The 24672-nt window shown below is 38.4% G+C and overlaps 1 protein-coding gene across 1 annotated transcript in view; it reads right to left on the bottom strand.

The window, feature by feature from the left end:
- The window catches only part of LOC124159796 (cytoplasmic polyadenylation element-binding protein 1), a 90192-nt gene that overhangs the window by 24151 nt on the left and 41369 nt on the right, over positions 1-24672 (bottom strand). Inside the window, exons 8-11 of the mRNA XM_046535715.1 lie at positions 22887-23148; positions 22464-22540; positions 5232-5387; positions 1507-1596 (exon numbers count right to left, since the gene is read on the bottom strand). Of these exons, the coding sequence (XP_046391671.1) occupies positions 1507-1596; positions 5232-5387; positions 22464-22540; positions 22887-23148 (585 nt within the window). The remainder of the gene's footprint in view (positions 1-1506; positions 1597-5231; positions 5388-22463; positions 22541-22886; positions 23149-24672) is intronic.

Raw genomic sequence — 24672 nt, 5'->3', positions numbered from 1 at the left:
CGGGCAAGGGATTATAGGCTGCGCTGGTCGCCTCTTTTATTAACTGAACATAGTATGTAAGCACTTACAGGAAAATAAAGGCATAAGTAACAGAAAGCGAGTGCTATCACGCAATTTTTACCATGATTCGAGAGAAAACGATGCGTTCTGTCATCATTTACTATCACTTAAAATGATTAGGATAGTTCGTTGCCTTTTTCCTTTTAACTGTTAGGTACCTCTAGGTATGCTCCTCTGTTAGTTATGCTCTCATATGGAAAAAAATGGCCCAAGCTAATGGTTAACGTGAAAATTACAGTATAGTAAAGGTGTAAAAGAAAAGAATAAGCGTGAAACATTTATCGCTGAAAATGTCATTCCATGTTCGTTATCGTGGCTGCATTAATGGTCCCTAGTTGTCTCGGTACGAAATGCGGAGGTAGTTAGGCCGTCTCGGGGGTGTCTCGTTGCTATGATATATAGAGGTTTTACGATATAATGAGGTTCACTATAGAGAGGTTTGCCTATAAATTTACATGTAAATCTGACGGGACCAGAGGGTTGGTACGATGTATAGAGGTTTACGATGTAAAGAGGTTCACTACATAGAGGTTTTACTGTAAATAGTGGATAACATAATTTAACAATCTCTGTTCAAATTTTCCAAGTGCTGAAACTGAGTTTTTGCATAAATATAATTAATCAAAATAATTTTTTAACCCAATGTTTACATTAACTTTGAACCACAGCAAAAATTACAAGCAGACAATGTAGCCGTAAATTGACCGCGAAACTGAACCATCACATCCCATTCATTAAATGTGAATGTTCAAATGATCACGAAATCAAAATAAACATGAGAGCCCAAATGAACAGCCAGAGGACACGAACAGCCTCCAAAAAAACAAATGCCCTCCGAGAAATGAACGCAGCGTGGAAAAGAACACCCTCCGAGAAATGAGTACCCTGAGAAAAAGAACAGCTAAAACAAACCTAATATTTTGAACACCCGTTAAAAATATTGTTTGAACCATTCAGCAGCTAAACTGTTGATATTCGTGGACGGAGGGGAATGATAGAGAAGGAAGGGGAGGGGCTCGGTCGTCTACAATGCACTTCAGCGGCCTTGGATGGCCTGCTACTTAACTGCCATCTGTTGTGACCACTACACACTTGCTGGAGTAAGCTGCAGTTCAAAATACCTCTTCTTGAGCATACCTGTTGGACTGAACACACCGCACTTTTGCAGCATAGACATGAACAGTAAACAGGGAGTTTTAGAGAGCTGTTCGTTTTTAAACTGGTTCATTTTAGAGAATTGTACGTTTTGGCAGTTCTGTTCTTTTGACCCATCTCTAATAAATACTTTGTAAAATAATAAACTGGAGGTTTCACAAATTCGAGAGACTGTAAATGTCTTTTTTTCTGTATGAACGATTAGGCCCAGGACAAGAGTTTATAAACCTATATCAATTTGTTAAGTAGAGGTTTGTAAAATGGGAAGTTCTACTAATGGATAAGGCTTACCTGCTTGGATTTCATTCTGTTAGATGAGAGCTTGAAAAACCAATTGCCTTGACTCGCATAATGTGAACACGCCTGAAGGAGTGCTTTCACCTGAAAAAATGAGTAATTTTGTCAACATAATAATGAAAACTATAACCAACAAATATCATCAAAGAATGACTGAAATAAGAAATTGAAAGGATTAAAGAAAATATATTTAAATGTAGCTAAAAAATGTTTATTCCTCAACATACAGACTGACTTAATCTATAGACTGCAAAGCTTGGAACTAGGGATGGTCGGATTGGATATCTTGGATCCTAATATACGCGGATATTACCCTTCATCGGATAAATCGGATCCAAAGTCGTGGAAGATGCCGGATCTGGATCCGAAATATTAAATTACAGCTTCAGTGAATACGACGCCTCATAAGGGTGGAAAGAGTTCCGATTCTCTCTTCAAATGTGCCGTCACATGAGATTCTTGTCCTACTCATGAACCACTTTGTTCGAAAGCTCTCGCACAGGTTACGTAGGAGAATTTCAGCCGTGAAAAATAAAAAAGGCAAAATACATTGGCACATAGTGTGACTCTTACCAAGAGATTGAACAATCATTGGGGTAATCTCAGCATCATAGGATAACCACGTTAAAATAACTATGTATGTGGCAGATTTCAGAAAACCACCCTCGACCGTCCATCAGCCCGTGCCTCTGTTGTTTTTTTGTTTCCGAAATCACATGGAACATAAATCATTGTCTTCTAAGGAAAATATCAAATTACACGAGAACAATTGAAGCTTGTTTCATCCCTACCCCATCTCACCAACTGACCTTTTTTGGCCTACCTGCTTCAATTCTCTGTTTCTAGACAAAAAATGCTAGGTTAGTGACTTTCTGGGCCCGAAGATGTTTCAATAGCTTCGAAAATTAGATGAAATGCACAAGATTTAAAAAAGAATTAGACCAAACACAACGCATTCCTGATGATACTTCTGCTTATTTTTCAGCTTTAATTGATTGCCACTGAGTTTTCTATTTACAATTAGACTAAACTAATATGCAACATTATTCAAACAGCACAATTTTCAAAGTAACAAGAACAGCATTAACCCATCAAACAAGTAGGGACGGATTGGAAACGCCAACTGCATATATCACGTAGCACGCCCGGCTTTGCTTTGAAGGCAACGACGTCACTGAAGCAAGATCTGACTTGTTTGTCCTTGACTCCCTCATTTGTAGCCTCGTTGCTTGAAATACGGAAGGAGCGAACTCTTTCCCCTCCACCTCTCCTTCACGTACTTCAACTGACCACCCTTTCCTCATGCTGATCAGTCGAGCACCTTGTCGCACGTGATGTTAATGCTGTTTTAAATACTGTTAATTGTGTTGCTGACTGCGCAGTAACAACTTAATTTAATGATATACTGATAAAAGTGTCTTTCATTGTGTAGAAACATTGCTATTGACATAAGGAGAACCAATGTATGTCATTTGCGAGCATGGGTGTGAAATTATCACGAGGAAGTGCTAAATCCACCTCACCATACAGATGCATTTTCGGGTGAAACACATGTTGGTTTGCGATGAGAAAGTGACAAAATTTGGGGTAAATGTGCATGAGGAAAATTTGAATTCAGTGGCTGGCAGTGGGGTAGCCAGGAATTTTGTTATGGGGGTCCAAAACCAGGGGGAAAATTTTTTAAACAACAGGGTACAAAGTAGAGGGTTTCAAACTAATTTTAACACCCTTCATAATTGAAAAAAAAACTTCAATTTTCAAAGAAATTAATTTAAAGTCACGATTTCTCAATATTTTGTTTCCTTTTATGATGGAAAGTAATTGTGTTTTTACATATATTTCGGGGGATAGGGAACCCCCAGACTTCCCCCTCTCGCTACGCCACTGGGGTCAGTGGTTTATCCAAAGATTTTTCCTATTTTCATTTCCAAACCCAAGCATAACAGTTTAGGTCCTGAGCATGTAAAGATGGTTTTGATAAACAACTTCAAAGCCTATAGAAATGATTTTTAATTTATAAAAATATTAAATTGTGCATGAAAATCTAAAAAAGCATTTCTTTGAATGTATGTACCCAGAATAAACTTGAATAATTACTTTGTTTAATAGCAGGAATTTGAAAATGCGTTTGGATCTGAAAATATCCGATCCAAAAGATCCGGCTCCAAAAACAAGGATCCAATCCAAATCTGGATCCGAAAAAAATCCTGGATTGGTCCATCCCTAAAAAATCTCTCAAGTAATTTTAGAAGATCCTTCAATGGTTTGTTTCACTTTTTGCGATCAATTGTTGGTATGAGAATTACAAGAGCTGCGCTTTCCTCTCGTTAAAGTTCCCATCAGCCAACTGGCGGTAGGATTTGCTTCATAAAACCCAACCTCTCGTTAAACTCCACGTTACCGTTATCTCCACGTTAGTTAACGTGAGGTTTAACCAGACATTATAAAACCGGCATTAAGTGTTTTCCACGATCTTAAAAAAAAAAAAAAAAAAAAGGACTCAACAGCAGCAGGATATTTGAATTTTAATGGATGGCTACACCGAACCCATTATTTCCATCAGAATTTCCTTCCTAAAATGGTATTATTTTATACACTTGCTGACAAGGAATGTTTCAAGTTTACTTGGATGTCTGATCTAGGATTGCAGACAACGATCTGTGGAGGAAAAAAAAAATCTCACAAGTAATTTTAGAAGATCCTTCAATGGTTAACCAAACAAATTTCTAAAATTTTTATCTACGATCATTAAATGTATATTCCATCTCACGAAAGTTCAATTATTTCCGTGGATTCGCATGCGATTGAATACGGCCCAAAGGAGCCGGAGATTTTCCCGCTCTCGGGCATGTTTACGCCGTGACTAGTCAAGGTCAAACTGGAGAGGAACGGAATAGTGGAAGCAGATGAGTGAAAGTGAAGGCACTGGGGGAAGTGAAAATAGAGATATCATGAGTCATAGCCATGCACTTGCTCGCGTTGACAGTTTGCCATAAGCCCTGGTTTCCCATAACCACTGCTTGGTGAATGGGTGATCGCGCACCTGTAGCCATCACAGGAGTTCCGTGTTCCTGTTTTTCAAGCATCGCGGCGCACGATCGCACTTGGGCATCACGGATGCACGTCCCACAACAGCTGCATCGTGGGCAACTTGTGTGAGATTCGGCATGGTGCCTGACAGTGTCGTTTCCGACGTCGCGCACTGATTTTGAAGCATTCGTGTAAACCACGTTTCCGAATTCGTGATCTTTCGGCCATGAACACATGGTTTTCGGAAACCAGGTATTACACGGAGCAGTAACAATATGGCTGCAATCACGTCATCGCCGCTAAAAAGTTCGCAGTCGCAAAAAGAAAGCTCTTAATAATTCCTGAAAGGAATAAAAAGATGTGCTTAGATAATAATAGACTGATTGATTTACGTAAATGATGAAAGTAAAAGGAAATTAAAGGGAAAGTTCGGATTATCCGTGTTTTCCAATTATTCGTGCCGCCCCTCCCTATCATGAGCCCAGATAATCGGGAGAGTACTATATAATCAAAATTTTGATAAGGTAATCGTCATCTGATGATAACCAAAAATAAAACCCACAATGACTGCAGAAGCAAAGACAAACTCTTGCCAAAGTAAATGAAAAAATTAACCTAAAACAAAAATCCCGACAAATCTTTCCAAATGTCAAACCAATTAATGACAAAAGCAATTAATGTGGTCTTACCTGACTTTCAGAATCAAATACAATATACACATAGCCTTTCGGTTGAGATGTTGAATATTCTTTTCTCGGCCATTCAACTTTAATTGATCCAAAGGAGCGAAATGTCTGGATAAGGGCAGATTCCGTAATATCCCATGGAACTCCACCTAGGAAAACCTAAAGATGACAAAAAAAATATACATAAAGCAACAAAAACAAAGTAAATTCGTCAAATCCTGGATAATTCATAAATTTTTACATGAACAGATCTTGTCAGTTTCCATAAAATCCTTCAGCAACAAATACACTTAAAGGAAATAGGTACAAAATTTTATGAAATAAAATTTCATACAGTCAACTCTCGTCATTATTAAGTTCACAGGACTAAAAAACCAGTGGTCCATAATAACGAACATCATAAGAGCAAGAGTTTCATTTAGGCATCATCACAAAAAAAACATACCTTGCCAAAATTCCTTTTCTCGTCTATCTCCCATACTTATAGTCATGCTGTGGAATAGCTTCAGCCATGTGTATGACATACGCAATTTAAGTATGAACAAATACAGTAAATCCTCCGCGTATGAAGAAGATGTATTCCGAGACAATGCTCAGAAGTTGATAAACCTATGCAAGGCATCAGAAAGTGTCATTATCCTGCAGCATGCAACACAGCATTACAATTGCACCTTAACAAACAATTGTGACCAACTGGTCTAGCGATCGAACTACGCGTGTGGGAAGGAGGGGTGGGGAAAGGGAAGGAAGAAGGGGAGAAACACTGAACAGTTCCTGACTTCACAACAGATTAATTTACAATAAGGTCAGACTTATCCCAAGGTAAAGTTCCTCTACTTTACACTGCATCGCATCCGCCAACACCATAGGTGCCATAGAGAGTGTCTATTGCAGTTAATAATTTCATCTAAAGTATGTTCCATCAAAAAAACACCATCAAAAACAACGCCATCAAAAGAATTTTCTTCCTTGAAAAATGGTTTCAAAATTATATATTTTTTCAACATATTATGTATATGATAAAAAAATAGCTTTCTTGAAGTTTTAAAGCATACATGCAAGGAAAAAGTATGTAGTAGGCATTAGTAGTATCTTTACTATAAGTAATATCTTTGTAAGGTATGCTTTGAAAATACAATGCAATAAACTCTCAATTACACTAAGCAGAATTGAAATTTTTGACAATACATGGTGAAAATGTGGTCCTGGCAAAACCCCTATGGTAATTACATTGAAGTTTCGAAAATAAAACATGTTTAGCGATGAAAAACACTGGACTCAGTCCCCAGGAGCATATGTAATTTGTTCATACGAACAAAAGCAAAATAATAGTCAACAAAACTAGTTATTCTGATGAAAGCAACAAAAAAATCAGTGCGTTTGACTGTGGTGCATCAAAGTGTGAAATGATATGTAGTGCAACTTAGGAGGGAAAGTGTTCACCTACAAGCTTACAGTGGGAATCCAGGGGAAATAGGAGGTCAATAAAAATCATGGCTGAAACAATTCCCTTATTTACGTGCCTACTCGTGAACATCGTGTTGACAATACTTCATAGTTCATTATGTGAGGAAGGTCACGAGGGGTATTTGTAACACTCCTACTTCAATGCTACGTAATTGAATCATACATAGAAAATGTTTCAAGTCCATAAAATTGCTCACATTTCAATGTTCTTGTAAGTTAATAGTTGACCTCGTTACAACACTTTTCAAAACAACAGTTGGAAATATGAGGAAGGAAGAAGGAGAATTAAGTCACTCAGTAATAGAGGAAATATTTACGAAAACGTTTAATTTTAGAGACAATTTTACATTTAGGAGGGGGGGTCAAGGTCTGGGAAAACACCGCAGTTGTCAATGATGAGGGGAGGAGTAAGGTAGCAAGGATATCACCCATGACATCCTAATTTATACACCAGCCCATATTCAGGGCAAAATGTCTCCTATATTGCCAATTTGAACAGGGATTTGATGATTCTGTGCATTATGTTTTCATGCAAGCCCCTGTGGCTATCAATCAATGAAGGGCCAACATCTGGCTATCTTTCGCCCTGGAAGTGCTGAATCGTATGGTATGGGTTTGAACTAAATTCATGAGAGTATGTGAGAAGGGCTTCAGTCCATGCCTAGCAAATTTCTATGCAACAAACAGTGGAGAAGAGGTAGTGGCCAGGACTAGTCATGACAGCCATGAAGACGAAGATGAAAGTGAGGAAATAATTCCACCACATAAATATGAAGTTTAGTCAACCTTTCAAGCATTCAGAAATTTTAATCTGGTGAACGATCTTGACTCCCATTTACGTTCCCATTTATGCAAGCTGGATGCCATGGTGGAAGCTGCAATGGAGAAGAGCACAATGCAAAAAAAAATCAGATTTTTTTGGCTGATATTTTTCCATCTATATCGTTAGTTTTCCAGAATAAAAAAGTGAAATATCTTAAAAAAGGATGAGTCGGTTCTTAAATTTTTTCGGTTCTTGGCTCGCTCGCAAAGGGTTCATATTACGAAGACCATGACTGAAAAGCTTCAAAAGAAAATATCAAGCTACAGGAAAACAATAGAATAGAGTTTCACCCTTCCTTCTTTCTCCCCCACTGACCTTTTTCTGCCTACCTGTTTCGAAGTTCCCCATTTATGGAGGTCAACTCATGCATGAGTCTCATCAATTAGCCCGAAAGTTGTCTAACAATGACTTTCGGCAATTGATATTACACCTTTATTGGATTGAAATATTAGCAATGTGCACGTAATTTAAAAGAGAATAAGACCAGACGTGACGTATTTCTGACATCATTTAAGCATTTTATGTAAGGAAATAAATGTCAAAATATGACGGAGACTTAAAATTCTGGCGAAACTCTATATCCTTGCAACTGAGCTACTTGGAAGTTGATGCGGTATTTTTTTCCAAAAACATTTATCAAGTTACAATTTATGAGTTATGCTATAAATCTCTATTGTCAAAGTCACAGACAAAGGGATATTTTCTCAGGATATTTGGTTTCTCCCTGCTAGCAATTTGAATTCATCTGCTATCTTGTGAGAACTTCCAAAGATGGACTGAAAATAATTGAAGAAAATCCGGTGGAGAAACGCGTGTATTTTGCAAAATGCCTTGGATTGTCCGCTAGCACTTGACAGTGGGAGTGGGGGTAAAGTGAGCTACCTTTTGAAAATAAGAAGTTGGAGAAAGCGGAGTATCGGACGGGCATGCTGCTGAAATGGTGTTCGGAAGATAAGAATGTATGCATCAGACAGAAATCCATCGTAGCAGTGTAAATGCAGAGACAGCATGCAATCATTTTTTCACGAGGTGGTGTGTCCCCTTAGGATAATTGAAAGAGATGTTAGTTGAATCAATTATATGCCCAAATTGTTTCCATAAAATTAAAGTATTCCATTAATCAGCTAAATTCCTTTTTGAATCCTTCAAAGGAATTCACAATTACTCGCCAAAATCCTGGGTTTCCTGCTGCATAGGCAACCCAGTCAAACATTCCTGCATTCATCGTTTTTTTCGTCCATCCCCTTGAAAAAAGATAGATCGAGGTTTCACTGAATACCTTTTATTTATACATTCATCAAGTGAAATAGAAGAAGAAATGCACGTTTATAATGCTTTGTGCAATTCTACTATTCAAGGTACTTGAAATTCGAGGTGTTTGATTATTCGAGCAATGATTTAATATTCGAATTCGATATTAGAGTTCGAGAAATTTGCTATTCAACCCATCTCTAGTTTTTAGAGAGATGATATGAATGCACTGGTACTGGTAACATTTTATATAAATTTCCTATCCTTTCACTAATACATAATCACTTATTTCAGTGTAATTTCTTCATTGACTCATGTACTTTTTTGTCAATTCAATCAGAAAAGAGTGTACAGTGGAACCTCATTAAAGCGAGTACGGGCTATAGCGACACCTCCGCTATTACGAGAGATAGCCGATGCACCGTCAATTGACCCTATGATAAGCGTGTTAAAAAATTCGTTTTTACGAGACCCTTTCGGTGTTGGCTCTCGCCATAGCGAGGGTTTCACCGCCGGAAGACTTTCATCAAGACTCCTTAACCTCTGTAATTGCTAGCGATCTGTTAGAAATGAAGTAAATGGAGTGCTCAGTCTCAAATTTATGTGGTAAACTGTCGTTCGATAAATATAATGATTGACGAAACAATGCTTCGCATGATTTTTATTCAGTGCGGCGCTTATAAATTGTTTTAATAGTTAGTCGTTATTTGAGTAAGGAAATTTAGTGATGCAAAAAAACATCGCCTTTCGCCTGGATTTATGCTTACGTTTATCAGATAGATGTTTATCTGTCGCCGCACAACTCCTGTTCCTGTATATCTGTTCGCAACAGGTATATTGGCTATTATTTGCTCCACCTCCGGTAAAGCGACAATTCGCTATAGCGAGTGTTTATTAGTGCACCGTGGGGTGTTGTTATATCGAGGTTGCACTGTATTAAGTTTACTTTGTCATCATCATCATTATTATTAGTATTCCTACTGATAGTGGCAAATTTATACTAAGTGCAAGGTTATACTTCTTCTTTCTAGCCTCCACATGTGAAATTCAATTTCATCTTCAGGTTGGACTCAAAAACACATTTTTCTTAAAGAAAAGTTTCAAAAAAGTTTTGGGCCTACCATGGACAGGTTACACAATTTTTACATTATGATTATAAGACTAAGGGCCAGTTTCACCAACAAGGATAATATTCTCTATTATCTCAGCTTTCAAAAACTCTGTTAAAATTATTATCTCAGTAATGTGAGGACCATGTTTCATCAACAACGTTTTAACTTAGTTTTCAAAAACTGAGATAATCAGAATAAATTATTTGGCTCATACATTTTTCATAACTCTGATGTGGGAAAAATAAATGATGGTAAGCGACTGTATGACATGCATTCAGCTTTAATCAGCTAGTAACTGTGCAACCAAGCATAGAGTGAGAAAATGAACAGTAACAGTGTTAATATTGACAGTGAGAGTTAAAAAAGCTCAAATATGACGTTTTCGTGGAAGGATTTATTAATTTATAATGCCGAATACCTTGCACAGGTAACAAAAAATAAATTAAAAACAAATAGGGGAACCGCGTTTTGCAAGAGCAAGGAATGCGAGAATATTGCTGTAAAAAACTTGTAAGCAGCTTTGTTTAATGCATCTTTATTTAAAAATGAACATTTTTAATTTAACGAGTCTCCCAGGTTTAAATAAAAATATTTATTGCTTATCTTGTGCTATAATAATTAATTACATCTCACATTGGTAAAATTGTGATTTCGAAGATAACGATGCTGTTACATAGGTATTAATTCAGGAAGAGGACAGGGATTAAAGATTTTGTACATACATGTTAGAATATTCAAAGAAAGGCTATAGTAACATTATGAATATAAACATACTTTGGAAAGAGTTGTCGGAATCATTGGCTCAAGAAGAGCATAGGCATGGAAAAGCTCAAGTTAAAGAAACGTGAAATTGCTTTGACACGGGAAGATCACGTACCCCATTATGATGATAAAAAATTTCCCTCATGCCTTTGCTTGCTTCCATTAAAATTATTCATATACTTTTCGCCATATGATCAAAATGAAGACGACAAAAAATACTGCATTGATGAAGTCCCGAACACTGGCCCCTGGGTAGAGTCATTGTCGAAACCTCTACACCAACTGACCGAAATCTAGAATATGCGCTATTATGAAATTATATAAGGCTTGTTAAAAGTACCGCATGAAAATTGATTAATTACAGCCCAACTAAAGCTCATTCAATGGAACCACTACTAGTTAAGGGATGTGCTCGCCATTCCGAATGTCATAAAAAATATGGCATTGAAAACCTCAACCTCCCCTTGTGAGTAAAATTCGTCTTCTTCAATGAGGGCGATAACTGCCTTTGCAGTTTCCTTTGCCGTTTTGGGATGAGTAAAGAAATGTACGTTACCATGTATATTAAAATAATCTGCACGCCTATTTATCCATAATGAATGTGGTCTTCGAATAGAATGTCTGTATTCTTCATCGCTGTCATACGTATTTTCCAAGAGCTGATGAAGCTGCATGCGCACCATGGCATGTTACGTCTGCCCTCACATTAACTAGGATAATAAGCTTTGAACAGAGGAATATCGTCAATAAAATTATAAACCGAGATATCAGCCCAAAACAGAGTTAATGCATTTGGTGAAATGCAATTGTTGTTTTTGGAGAATATTTTACCAGTTGGTGAAACTTGCCCTAAGTACAATTAGCCCTAGAGTAATGAGGCTGTAGCTTCCTTGTCTTATCTTAACAGTCCTTTATCCACAAGAGATGATACCCTGCTACAATGCCATTATTTTATAATTCATAATTACAGGAGCAGTGCAGGAGAGCATGCCTGCCCCTGGAAAAGATGTAGAGGTGGCTGTGAGGCACGCCAAGGAGCACTTACAGAGAAAGAAGAAAAATATGTAATAATATTTTGTGTTAGTTTCTTGTACCAAAGAAGTCTAATAAATATTTCATATGAAATTGATGCTTTTATTTAAATTCTTGTCCAGACCTAGTATTTATTAGAATTGAATAAAATTCAGTCCTAACCTATATGGGTCCTTTGAGTGCCCTCAGAGTGTCCAGAGCGGACACTTTCGGGACGTCTGTAGGCAGTCTTTTTTACTGACATGCAGACGTGCAGCGGACATTCTCCGGCATAAATGTGGACAGCCTATGAATGTCCATAAGTCACTTGGCAGACATTAACCGGATGTCCTAAAGAGGACCGTGTGCTGTATGGGTTACTCCACCCACAGTAAGACGATAATTTACCTTACCATGGGATTATATGGGCACCCTGTGATACCTGTTTATCAAGTATCTATTGTAATGAGTTACAAATTTTAAGACAGCAGTGAAAGTATGTATGCATAATGTATTCCACTGTTGTTCATTCAAAATTTTGGTACTACAGCATACTCTCGTTAATTGGGCTAATAATGGGGAGAGAGAGCATGAATAATCGGAAAACACGGATAACCCAAACTTTCACTTTCATGTGTTGTAATGTTTATAATTTACGTAAAACAAACAATATATTATACTTTGAGCACTCTGTTTTTTTTTTAGTGCTTCCCAGACTCATCGAGAGCTTTGTTCCCCAGACCGCGATCTTTTTAGCGGTGATAATATGATTAAACTCTTATTTCTATTGCTCCACATTAGAACTGGTTTTGGAAACCACGCATCCGTGGCTGCATGATCATGGATACAGAAAATTGGTTTACACGAATGTTTCAAAATCATCGCACGATGTCGGGAGCTACACTGTCGAGCACCGGGTTGGAACTGCTGCAGCTATGTGTACATACTCAAACAACAAGTACCAAAAATTTGAATCCATACACTTTGATACCTTTTGGGCTCCTCTAAACCTTACAGCATTTATTATGACAAACACATACAGTGGAGTATCAATATTCTGTAAATATATTTAATGGAATGATTGAAACAATGGAACGTTTTCTGGAGTTTTTCAAAATTTCTATTTTTAATGTTGCAATGCCAAAAATACAGTTATCTAAGTGGTCTAATTGCTGTCTCAGAACCTGGATGTCTTAACTCCAATCTCATGAGAACTAGTCCACTCAAATGCCATTCTCCACTGCATGATATTTCAATACATGATATAGATACCCAGAAAAGGTGATTTTGTGCAACAGGATTCACAACATCAACATATGATGTCGCTCCTCAAACTTTCCGGACTTAATTAGGTGTGGAATGCAAATGGGTTACAGTTTACATTGTGTATGCTGCATGCTCAAAATTAGTTAAAATCCATCCAAGGAAATCTATAGTTTCACAAAAAATAAGTGGCATATGAATCATAATTGTTTACAGTGCAACCTCGATATAACGACACCCCACGGTGTACTAATAAACACTCGCTATAGCGAATTGTCGCTTTACCGGAGGTGGAGCAAATAATAGCCAGTATACCTGTTGCGAACAGATATACAGGAACGGAAGTGGTGCGGCGACAGATAAACATCTATCCGATAAACGTAAGCATAAATCCAGACGAAAGGCGATGTTTTTTTGCATCACTATTTAAACAATGACTAACTATTCAAACAATTTATAAGCGCCGCACTGAATAAAAATCATGGAAAGCATTGTTTCGTCAATCATTATGCCAATGCACAACCGACGAAGCCATTTTTCTATGCACTTAATTAGTTCATTTACGTGATCATTCCATTATTTTGGTATTTTCCACTGAAAATTCAAAAATTAATTGATAAAACAGTATCGCGGTTATTTAATGCCTCAAATGTTTCCATTGGTGTATGTTTATTGTTTCTGTACGTTATGCGGCAGTGAAGTGAAATAACGCATTGCATTTGTTTCTACAGGCGAAAACGGTGGAAGGTTGTATAACGTTCCCGCCTTGGAAGACTTTTTCTATCAAATAATGTAATACCTACATAATCTACGGTAAAAAGTTTGCTAACCTTGAAAAATGATGTGATTAAAATTGCCGTTGTTGAAAAAAAGTTTCTTTTTGAGTGTTACGCTCGCGACGTATTTGAAGTAATACACCGAGTTTACCACGGCACTGCAAACGAGAGTTAGTTGTTCTGCGAGTTCTTCCAGCGGCCACCAGGGGATGCTCGGCTACCCACGTGACAAAAGAGAGCGCCAGTACGACTCCGACCACTGACGCGAATAGTTCACCCTTGTAAATCCGCAACGGAGAATAAATACGTCCATCCGGGCAATTCACGCTGAGTATCATTGCTTCGTACATCCTACATCATCGCTAAGGCGCACTACCTACCTTTAGGGGCATCATTGCAAGAAATACCTCATACTGCAAGGGTTTTGTCGAGGAGTTGCATGTAAAAAAGTTCCGTTTCGTCTATGTTATATGACGCGGGGAATACTTCCAAAGATACTTGCGGTCGGAGTCCTTTCTTCCACGACTTCGGGTTTACACCGCAGGCATCACCAGCAATTATGAGGGGAGATAACGCTTTGGTGCTTCGCATTAGTATAATCAACCTTCCGCACTCTTGAAATTCTCGATTCGCAATCTATCCCTGAAATAATCCGCTTTAGGCTTAGGCGTAGCTTCTTTCTCAGAAGTTCCCGCAGATTTGAGTGGGCAAAACTATCCGAACAAAGCTCCTTATAACTCTTCATCGTCTGCATTCCTTGGGCGCTTTTGTTTTTTTAATTTTGCAGAGCAAATAGGAAGAAAAATTAATTTCGACACTCTCATATTACTCCTTTATTTTTATTTTCTCACTTAGACGTGTTTGGTGTTTTTTTGGCCATGGTGACTGCCATCAAATGCTTTCTATTCACGCAACTCACGGACGTGCGGGTATGCTGCCGACTGCTTTCTGCCGTCCGAGGAACAAAAGAAGATGAAGCATTCGCGAATGCTAATGCCACAATATTTTCACCAAAATTAACTACTTATTTATCGAACGACAGTTTACCACATTAATTTGAGTCTGAGCACTCCATTAACTTCATATCTAACAGATCGCTAGAAAATACAGAGATTAAGGAGTCTTGATGAAAGTCTTCCGGCGGTGAAACCCTCGCTATGGCGAGAGGCAGCACCAAAAGGGTGTCGTAAAAACGAATTTTTTAACACGCTTATTATAGGGTCAATTGACGGTGCATCGGCTATCTCTCGTTATAGCGAGGGTGTCGCTATAGCCCGTACTCGCTTTAACGAGGTTCCACTGTATTTTCCTCCTTGAAATACGATTACAGTAAACTCTTGATTTTACGAAGCAGGATTTTACGAAGTTTTCGATTATACGAAGTGATATTGCGGTCCCGGTGAAAAGCCTATGCTAAATACATGGCGCTATTCGATTATACGAAGTTTCGATTATACGAAATTTTTTGAATTTACGAACCTCGGCTCGGTCCCTAGGAGCAAATGGCATTCGTTTATACGAACTACGGCGAAAAATTTGTCAACAAAACTAGTTACGCCGGCGTAAGTAGCTAAAAAATCAGCGCTTCCAACTGTGGTCCATCAAAAGTGCGAAATCGTAAATGATAATGCAACTTTGGAGAGAAATGGGTCGCCAAAAACCTCAATGTGGGAATTTAGGGGGAGTAGGAGTTACGTTAAAATATCGCGGCTGACATTATGCCCCTATTTACGTGCCTGTTCGTAAACATAGCATCGACAATAATTCGTAGTTTAACATGTCAGGAAGGTCGCGCGGAGTATTTCGTACACCCCTAATTAACCCTTTGCACTGCTGTGAACGTACTTCGAAGACTACTTGACTACTTTTCGCCGAAGCACTTCGAAAGGTCCCTAATCCGGGACCCTTTCCTCGACGAGCTCACCCTCGCTGGCCCCTGAAACTGGGCTATTTTTTAATGCATTACCTGACGCAACCCTGGGTTTCAAAGGGCAAAGGTGCCATGGGGGGAAAAAGAGTAAAGTGCGTGTTACTGTGGGGCTGTGCGTCAACCAAACTGGCACGGACAAAATAAGCCCGTTGTCATTGGGAAATTTGAAAGGCCACGGTGCTTAAAAAATGTAAAATTGGAAGCCCTCCCTGTTTTTTACCATGCAAATAAAAACAGCTGGATGACCCGAGAAATTTTCCAGCAAACGGTTATACGTCTACAGAGAAAAATTGCTGGAGAGAACAGCAAAATTGTTTTAATAATGGATAATGCCACCGTTCATAAATACGTGGAAGATCTAAAATTGGCTAATGTTCGAGTCCTCTTTTTACCCCCGAACTCGACTAGCAAGTCCCTGCCCTTGGACCAAGGCATTATCCAGGATTTTAAAGTCCTATACCGGAAGAAGCTTGAGCGGTATTACTTGCGATGGATCGGTATATATACATTCATCTATTTTGCTCATGTGCGTTTGGATATCGATTTAGATATTTTTATTCATGATTATCATTCTTTCAAATCTATTTGCTACTTTTATAAATGGGAACAGAAATTAATAACATCCCGAAATGGACGTTGATACATGCAATCCGCGCCATAATATCTTTTCGTGTGTATATTGGCCTTTGTGAATGAACAACTAAAATATCTTAAGTACTGGGCTCTATTTACCGCCAATTTATATTTCAGGCTTCTCGTAATGAAGACGCACTTCCAAGTCTAACCATGAACTTTCTTCTCACGCGCTTCCCCGTTCTCCCATGCTGGGGTTCTGTCTTTCCAAAGCCGTCCCTTCCCTCTTGCCGCCTTTGGCTGATCTTGCTGACACCCACCTTACGCATCCCAAACCCCTCCTTCCCCAGCATTTCCCATTCACTCCCTCCCTAAGGAGACTGAGCTTATGTGCGTCGCAAAAAAATACGGCCCCCAAAAGTAGACTGAGGCAGAGCTGTAGGCCATTTCCCCACCCTTTTTTGTCCTGCCTCCTTCACCAGTCCTTGTGCTGACCACACTCTTCCCTCAGGCAATCCGGGCAATCCCCATCCCACTCTTATTCACCCCACCCACTGGGAACGTTCCCCGATTGTGGAGAAGAGCATGGTTCATCTTTACCTGCAACGGGGGGAAGTTATTAACCGGAGAGAGGCGGAAGAATTATCTTCCACTATCGGGAAAATGGTGCCGCGCTTATACTTGTCTCTCTTCTTCTCAGCTGACTTTTCAATTGAAATTAATTTCTTTGCTCTTTCCACACTATATTTATTTACGATTATGGCGCGACTATTTTTTAGTGCTAAAACTAAGAAAATCTTTTCTCTATGTCAATGATTCTTTGCCTAACTTTCAATATGGCGGAGAAAGGAACACGAAAACTAAATGAGGTGACGGTACAGTTTTTGCGTGTCATTTTTTGGGAATTCACGCTAGCGAACCAATACTTAACCACGTTGAGAAATGATAAAACGTCTCTGGTAGGAAAACAATCAATGTGGATAATAACGTTTCTATCTACAGTAAACTCTCGATTATACGAAGCAGGATTTTACGAAGTTTTCGATTATACGAAGTGATAGTGCGGTCCCGGCGAAAAGCCTATGGTAAATACATGGTGCTATTCGATTATACGAAGTTTCGATCATACGAAATGTTTCGAATTTACGAACCTCGGATCGGTCCCCAGGAGCAAAAGGCATTCGTTTATACGAACTATGGCGAAATATTTGTCAACAAAACTAGTTACGCCGACGTAAGTAGCTAAAAAAAATCAGCGCTTCCAACTGTGGTTCATCAAAAGTGTGAAATCGTAAATGACAGTGCAACTTTGGAGAGAAAGGGTTCGCCTAAAACCTCACGGTGGGAATTTAGGGGAAGTAGGACTTAATTAAAATATCGCGACTGATATAATGCCCCTATTTACGTGCCTATTCGTAAACATCGCATCGACAATACTTCGTAGTTTAACATGTCAGGAAGGTCGAGCGGGGTATTTCGTACACTCCTAATTAACCCTTTGCACTGCTGTGGACGTACCTGGTACGTTCGCAAGGCAGGCTGCTGTGAACGTACTTCGAAGACTACTTGACTACTTTTCGCCGAAGCACTTCGAAGGGTCCCTAATCCAGGACCCTTTCCTCGACGAGCTCACCCTCGCTGGCCCCTCTCTTCGACCCTTCGACCTTTGCTCCCCAAAAGTGACCGCTCTGACTGCATTTTGAAAATCTATCAATCAATGCCATCATCAAAAATAGTTTTTTGCATCGCACTCCTGCCTATCAGGCATTCAAGTACGTCTCTGAACCGTGTTTCTGCGATGAGGAATAACGACTTTGTTAACTTTGCTAAAATGGCCAAGTTAATAAAATTGTCATTTTTCATCGCAGAAACACGGTTCAAAGACTTACTTTATTTCCTCCACTACAATCGCAAATTGCTGGAAATCGGCCGGATTCCCTTTGATAGCGCATCATGAGGATGTTCTCGAGGTTGGTAATTGATACAACTAGCCTACTAGTAATTCTACTGCTATAATATCACGGATATGGTTGATTCGTTACGTCATACATTCAGGAAGCAGCAGCGGATAAAATCGCGGAGGAGATTAGAGGCTTAAAAGATGATTTTGAAAAATTCTTGGAAAAAGCAGGAAGAGCACAGCGCGCAACATCAAACGATTATATTGCCCTTGACGATGATCTCAGGGCTTGCGACAATGGGACGCCGGTACATGCGTCGGAAGAAGCAGCGGCCGGGACTAGTCATAATAGCAGTGACGACGAAGATGAAAGTGAAGCAATTTCACCAAATAAAAAAGAAGTACCCGCTCCCTCCAAACATTAAGATATATTGATCTGGCTAACGAGTTAGGTCCCCAATTTCATTCCCATTTATGCAAGTGAGAAACCATGGTTGAAGCGGCGATGGAGAAGGGCAAAAAGGAAATAAATAATTGATATTTTAGTAGTATCTTTTTGTGTATATAATAGCCTTCCTGAATAAATAACTTAAATATCTTAAGTATTGGGCTCTATTAACCACCAACTTATTTTTCAGTCAGTAATGAAGACGCACTTCTAACCTTGAACTTTCTTCTCGCGCGTCTCCCCGTTTTCCCATGCCGAGAGATCTTTCCAAATTCTTTGTTTACTTCCTCCCGCGACCTTCTGCTGATCTTGCTGACACCCATCTTACACATCCCAAACCCCTCCTTCCCCAGCATTTCCCATTCACTCCCTCCCCCCTAAGGTGACAGAGGTCGAGTGCGTCGCAAAAAATACGGCCCCCAAACGTAGTCTGAGGCAGAGCTGAAGGCCATTTCCCCACCCTTCTTTCTCCTGCCCCCTTCACCACTGTTCACCACTGTTCACCACTCCTTTGTGCTGACCACACTTCTTTCCTCAGGCAATCCCCATCCCACTCTTATTCACCCCACCCACTGGGAACGTTCCCCGATTGTGGAGAAGGGCATGGTTCATCTTTACCTGCAACGGGGGTAAGTTATTAACCGGAGAGAGGCTGAAGAAGTATCTTCCACTATCAGGGAAATGGTGCCGCGCTTATAATTCCCTCTCTTCTTCTCTGCTGACGTTTCAATTGAAATTATTTTCTTTGCTCTTTCCACACTATATTTATTTACGATTATGGCGCGACTATTTTTTAGTGCTAAAACTAAGAAAATCTTTTCTCTATGTCAATGATTCTTTGCCTAACTTTCAATATGGCGGAGAAAGGAACACGAAAACTAAATGAGGTGACGGTACAGTTTTTGCGTGTCATTTTTGGGAATTCACGCAAGTGAACCAATACTTCACACACGTTGAGAAATGATGAAACATCTCTTGTAGAAAAACAATCAATGCGGATAATAACGTTTCCCTTTTTATTTCTCCGATAATGGAAGATGTTTATCCTGTCGTTTTCCGATTGGAACCTTGCTCCTGTCGGCATAAAAGAAGAGAGAGAAATACTAAATGAACATAGCACTTCACACCAGGTATGAAGAATAAAGTCTTTCGTTGCAACGTCTGCGAAGATGATGAAGCACAGTATCCGGACGGAGAGCTCAAACAGAATTTACTTCAAATATTCGCCAGAAGATAATCATATCCTACGAAATTTAGAATCGTAACTGAATCTCAACAAAAATAACCAATGGAAAAGATAGCACATTCAACTGAATATACAGAGTAACTCGAAATATTAACTTACGAAGGTTATTTAGGAAACGGGTGGAGGCCCTCGTTTTTCTTTTTTTTCTCGTCACTGAGCGATAGAGGGCGACATAAATGGCAGTTAGGCCGGCTGCCGCTAACATTCCGTGGGTGCTGGAAACAAATATCTATCTTACGCGAACTTAATAGTTGTTATTCGCTCCTAACCATAAATTTATAACATTAAATTCTTATAATAAACTTTGCAATTCATTATTTGATTACGTTTTCTAAACTGGTCGGGAATTTCTTAAGCGATCGTTGATGTTGAAGTATGAACAAGAAATGGGAATTTTATGGTGGTATAATTATTTAACGATTTTTCACATCATAAATCGATAAGAAAAAGCCTTTTCTATGAATTAATCTGAGAATAACCACCGAAAACATTTAAATAAGACCACTAAAGACAAAAAACGGCGGAAGAAACAAAAGCGAACATTTTTTTTGTGACTTATGAAAAAGTTTTGAATTTACGAAACTCGATTTTACGAAGTGCCGATTTTCCGGTCCCACTGACTTCGTAAAATCAAGAGTTTACTGTATATTTCTCCGATACTGTAAGATTTTTCTCCTGTCGTTTTCCGGTTGGAACCTTGCTCCTGTCGGCATAAAAGGAGAGAAACATACTATATGAACAGGTCACCTCACACCCGGTATGAAGAATACAGTCCTGATGAAGAATTAAGTCTTTTATGGCAACGTCTGCGAAGATGATGGAACACAGTAATCGGACGGAGAACTCAAACAGAATTTACTTCAAATATTCGCCAGAAGATAATCACATCCTACGTTATTTATGATCGTAATTGAATCTCAGTGAAAATAGAGCACATTCTGCTGAAAATACGAAGTAAATCAAAATATTAACTTACGAAGGTTATTTTGGAAACGGGCTAAGACCCTTGTTTTTCTTTTTTTCTCGTCATTGAGCGATAGAGGGCGACATAAATGGCGGTTAGGCCGGCTGCCGCTAAAATTCCGTGGGTGTCAGAAACAAATATCTATCTTTTGCATACTTAATAGTAGCTATTGGCTCCTAACCACAAATTTATTACTGTTAATTCTTATAATAAACATTGCAATTCATTATTTGATTACGTTTTCTAAACTGGTCGGGAATTTCTTTAGCGATCGTTGATGTTGAAGTATGAACAAGAAATGGGAATTTTATGGTGGTATAATTATTTAACGATTTTTCACATCATAAATCGATAGCAAAAAGCCTTTTCTATGAATTATACCGAGAATAACCACCGAAAACATTTAAATAAGACCACTAAAGACAAAAAACGGCGGAAGAAACAAAAGCGAACATTTTTTTCGTGACTTATGAAAAAGGTTTGAATTTACGAAACTCGATTTTACGAAGTGCCAATTTTCCGGTCCCACTGACTTCGTAAAATCAAGAGTTTACTGTATCTACTTTTTCATCCATTGAGCTCCAACTGTCATACAGAGGAATTCTAGCAATGTCTCATCTACATGCACTCATTTTGCAGCAGTGAGACTTAAAAATTTGTTTAAAATGAGTTTCTTTAGATGCCGATAGTTGCTACAAGGTCGAGAACCTCGCATTTGTTTTTTTTATCAAATGCATCATACCCTTTTCACAAGTATTGGTTCTCAAAACATTTTTAATCCTTCCTATGGCCCATGTGTGTAACCTGGGATTTAGATAAGTAGTTTTGTGAGAGGAATGAAAGGCCGCTCTGCTTTATGCTTCTGAGTTGGTCATTAGGTGGGTGACTCCTGCAGCGAAGCCCACAGCTGGAGGGGTCTGTCTCTACCCAAGTCATGAGAACTGGTCAAAGATTGTTTATGAAATTCATGCCAAGTAGTTTTTCCAATATACTCGCATTCTCCACACTTATAAGATTAGCAGCAACCTCTTGTATTAAATTTAAGAGTTAGTGTTCCCGATTAGTTATTATTTACACTAGCGTATTTGGAGTGGGATTACCTACGATTCGAGGATTTGATAATCACTGATAAGTTATGTTAGAAGTCATGAAAATGACAAGTAATTTGTGGCAAATGCACATTGGAAAATGTGGATGGGCTAAATATGTTCCAGTCTGATTGTAAAATTTTTTTGCCATTTTCCTTTCACTTACCAATGTGTCATCATTACTTATCTACATTTGTGATTTCCGAATGAAGAACTTTTTCCAATGTTATGAATCTCTTTAATCTTTTAAAATATACATTGTATTAATTTGATTAGGTTTCCTCATTACTTGACCCATTTGAACAATGGATCATTTCAACCAAAGCCGATGCACGTACGTTCCAAAAGATTAAAAAATTGCAGTGTAGCGCCTACATCCAGGTAACCAATCTATCACCAGAATTATCATTAAAACAGAATACCTCTGGTCCCAAGCATTCCAGATTATCGATCTCTTACTGCATTTAAAAAAGCAATAAATTATGTAATTGCTTATTTCTAAGCAAATATCAACCAAAACTAAATATAATTTGATGACTGCATTAACACAAGCAGAAATTATGGAAGCTTAAATTGCTCCTTCCACAACCACCTTTCGAAAAAGAGATTTTACCCACTCACCTTGCATGAATACACAGGATTTCTGTTATCTCTAGGTGGAAGAACACCACTCCATGTACAGGCTGCATGACTGACAGCTAAAAATACAGACAATCTCTTTAAGAATCCCATATTTCAATGCTTAAAATTTCCACAATAAAATTTATGATCATAATAAGGAAGATTTTAAATATAAAAATTATGATGTTTCAATCCACCCTATTGAACTTATTACAAAACCTTCAAAAAAAATTCAAGCTACCAGGGATTTTCTAAAGAAGTCAAAGTCTAATTTTAGCTCAAAAAAAAAAAACTGCCTCAGTAAATTTTTCGAAATATACTGACCAGGCCAAATAGAGCTCCTTCGGAGTGAATGATTCAATTGCAAACCTTATTTAACCATTTAAGTATCTAAATTCATCTTACAATGATTCATACTTATACCTGCAGCACCACGATGCACCAAAGCAGCCCTTTCCAGGGTTCCCCCTTCACAGTTGCTAAATGAAACAGGAAAAGGTGATGAATATGACCACCTCAGTGAGCTATCCCGGCCACTAAGCTGACGCCTAGCAACTTGAGCACAGCTTCGATGTGAATGGGGTGTCACAGGATATTGTTCTATTATTGTGGATCCACAATATTGTCTTGGTGGAGTGCATGCCAAAGACTGCAAGTATCTCAGTGATTGCAGTGATGATGCTGTCTAAACAAAATACATACTTATTATCACTCCAAGTGAATTACAAAATATGTTTAAGCTTAACCCTCTCAGTGCCACGGGCAAAAAGTGCAACGAGCCAATATATATCGGCTTGAGCGTCGACCGGATTTTCAAACTAATATTGTTACAATAGTTAAAACTGTTCTTTATTCAATGTATTAGAATGTTATAATCAACAAGTAATTCCTTTCCGGAAAAATAAAAAAAAACATAACATTGATATCTAAAATAGTAACTTCATATTGTGTTTTTTCATAAAGTGCTACAAAGCTCTTAAATTTAGGTTGGCACTTTTCGCTAGTACCACCAAATTTCGGTGGCACTTAGAAGGTTAAATTACAAAAAGTGTTAAAAATTATTGTGATTGAAGTAGATTTCACCTTAAAACTAGCATTACACATATTCCATAGGATTGCAAAAATATGATTGTAGCCAAATCCCCAATTAATATTACATATCCTTTAATAAATATTTATAAAAAAGATTTACTCAAACCCAATATTTTTCACATGACACTAAATACATGACAAATTCGGTAGCTTAGTGAGTACTCAACTTTAATCATTTTTAGTTGCCAATTAATACAGGAAGGGCAGAAAATCAAGATGAAACCTGAATGAATAGACCATGATTGTGTTCCACGTGCCAATGTAGTTATAGTTATATTCACATGACGCCTTAAGCACAATCATACATATAAATTCATAGGGCAGGAAAGAAAGGGATAGGAACACATAGTAGAAAAAGGACGAGGAAACAGTGCAGCGGTAGATGGAAAAAGCCAGAAATCAGAGGTTAAAAATGTGGCCTGATTGGGACTCGAACCCAGAACCTCCTGGTTGCTGGCCGAGGGTGCTCTACCAGCTATCATATGATTGTAAAAAAAATTTAGCTCATGGAGGAAATCTTAAGTATGCAGTTCTAATTAAAGTATTACTAAAGATTCCCTGCAATTAGCATTAAAATGTAACAAAGTTGATTGGCTACAATCCCGACAATTTCAACAGTTAATGGGTTGAAGCATTAAGTGAGTGAAAAATTATTATTTGTACTAGAGAAAATAGTATGACCTTCTCTATTCCAAAATTAACTCTGAAGAACTACAATGGGTGGAAAGTGATGATCAAGTCCAAGATGCTAATGAAAGATTGTTGGGAGACCATAATTGGTTATGCATATTCTGTCAGGGATGCATTATCTCAAACCGAGGTAAGAAAATGCACCAAGAGCAATCCTGTGGCATTGGCCATCATCAGAAGTGTAAGTGATGAGCTTATATGATGCGATAAATTGTGAGGTGGTGAAGGAGGCCTGGAGAATTCTAGATAAGGTACGTAATGAAAACTCATTATTACATGCAACATTAAAATAATGTGAATTGGAGCGTTTTGAGAGGACTGATGAAATGAGTCTCCAGAAATACAGCAACAGTACTGTTAATATGCAAAAATACAATTAAAACACTCAGTGCTCAGCCAAGAAACATGAAGTTGGCTACTGCAAAGC

Source organism: Ischnura elegans, chromosome 1, assembly GCF_921293095.1.
Source record: "Ischnura elegans chromosome 1, ioIscEleg1.1, whole genome shotgun sequence".
NCBI lineage: Eukaryota > Metazoa > Arthropoda > Insecta > Odonata > Coenagrionidae > Ischnura > Ischnura elegans.
Note: the sequence above shows the minus strand (reverse complement) of the source record. Positions and strands in the feature narration are given on the sequence as shown.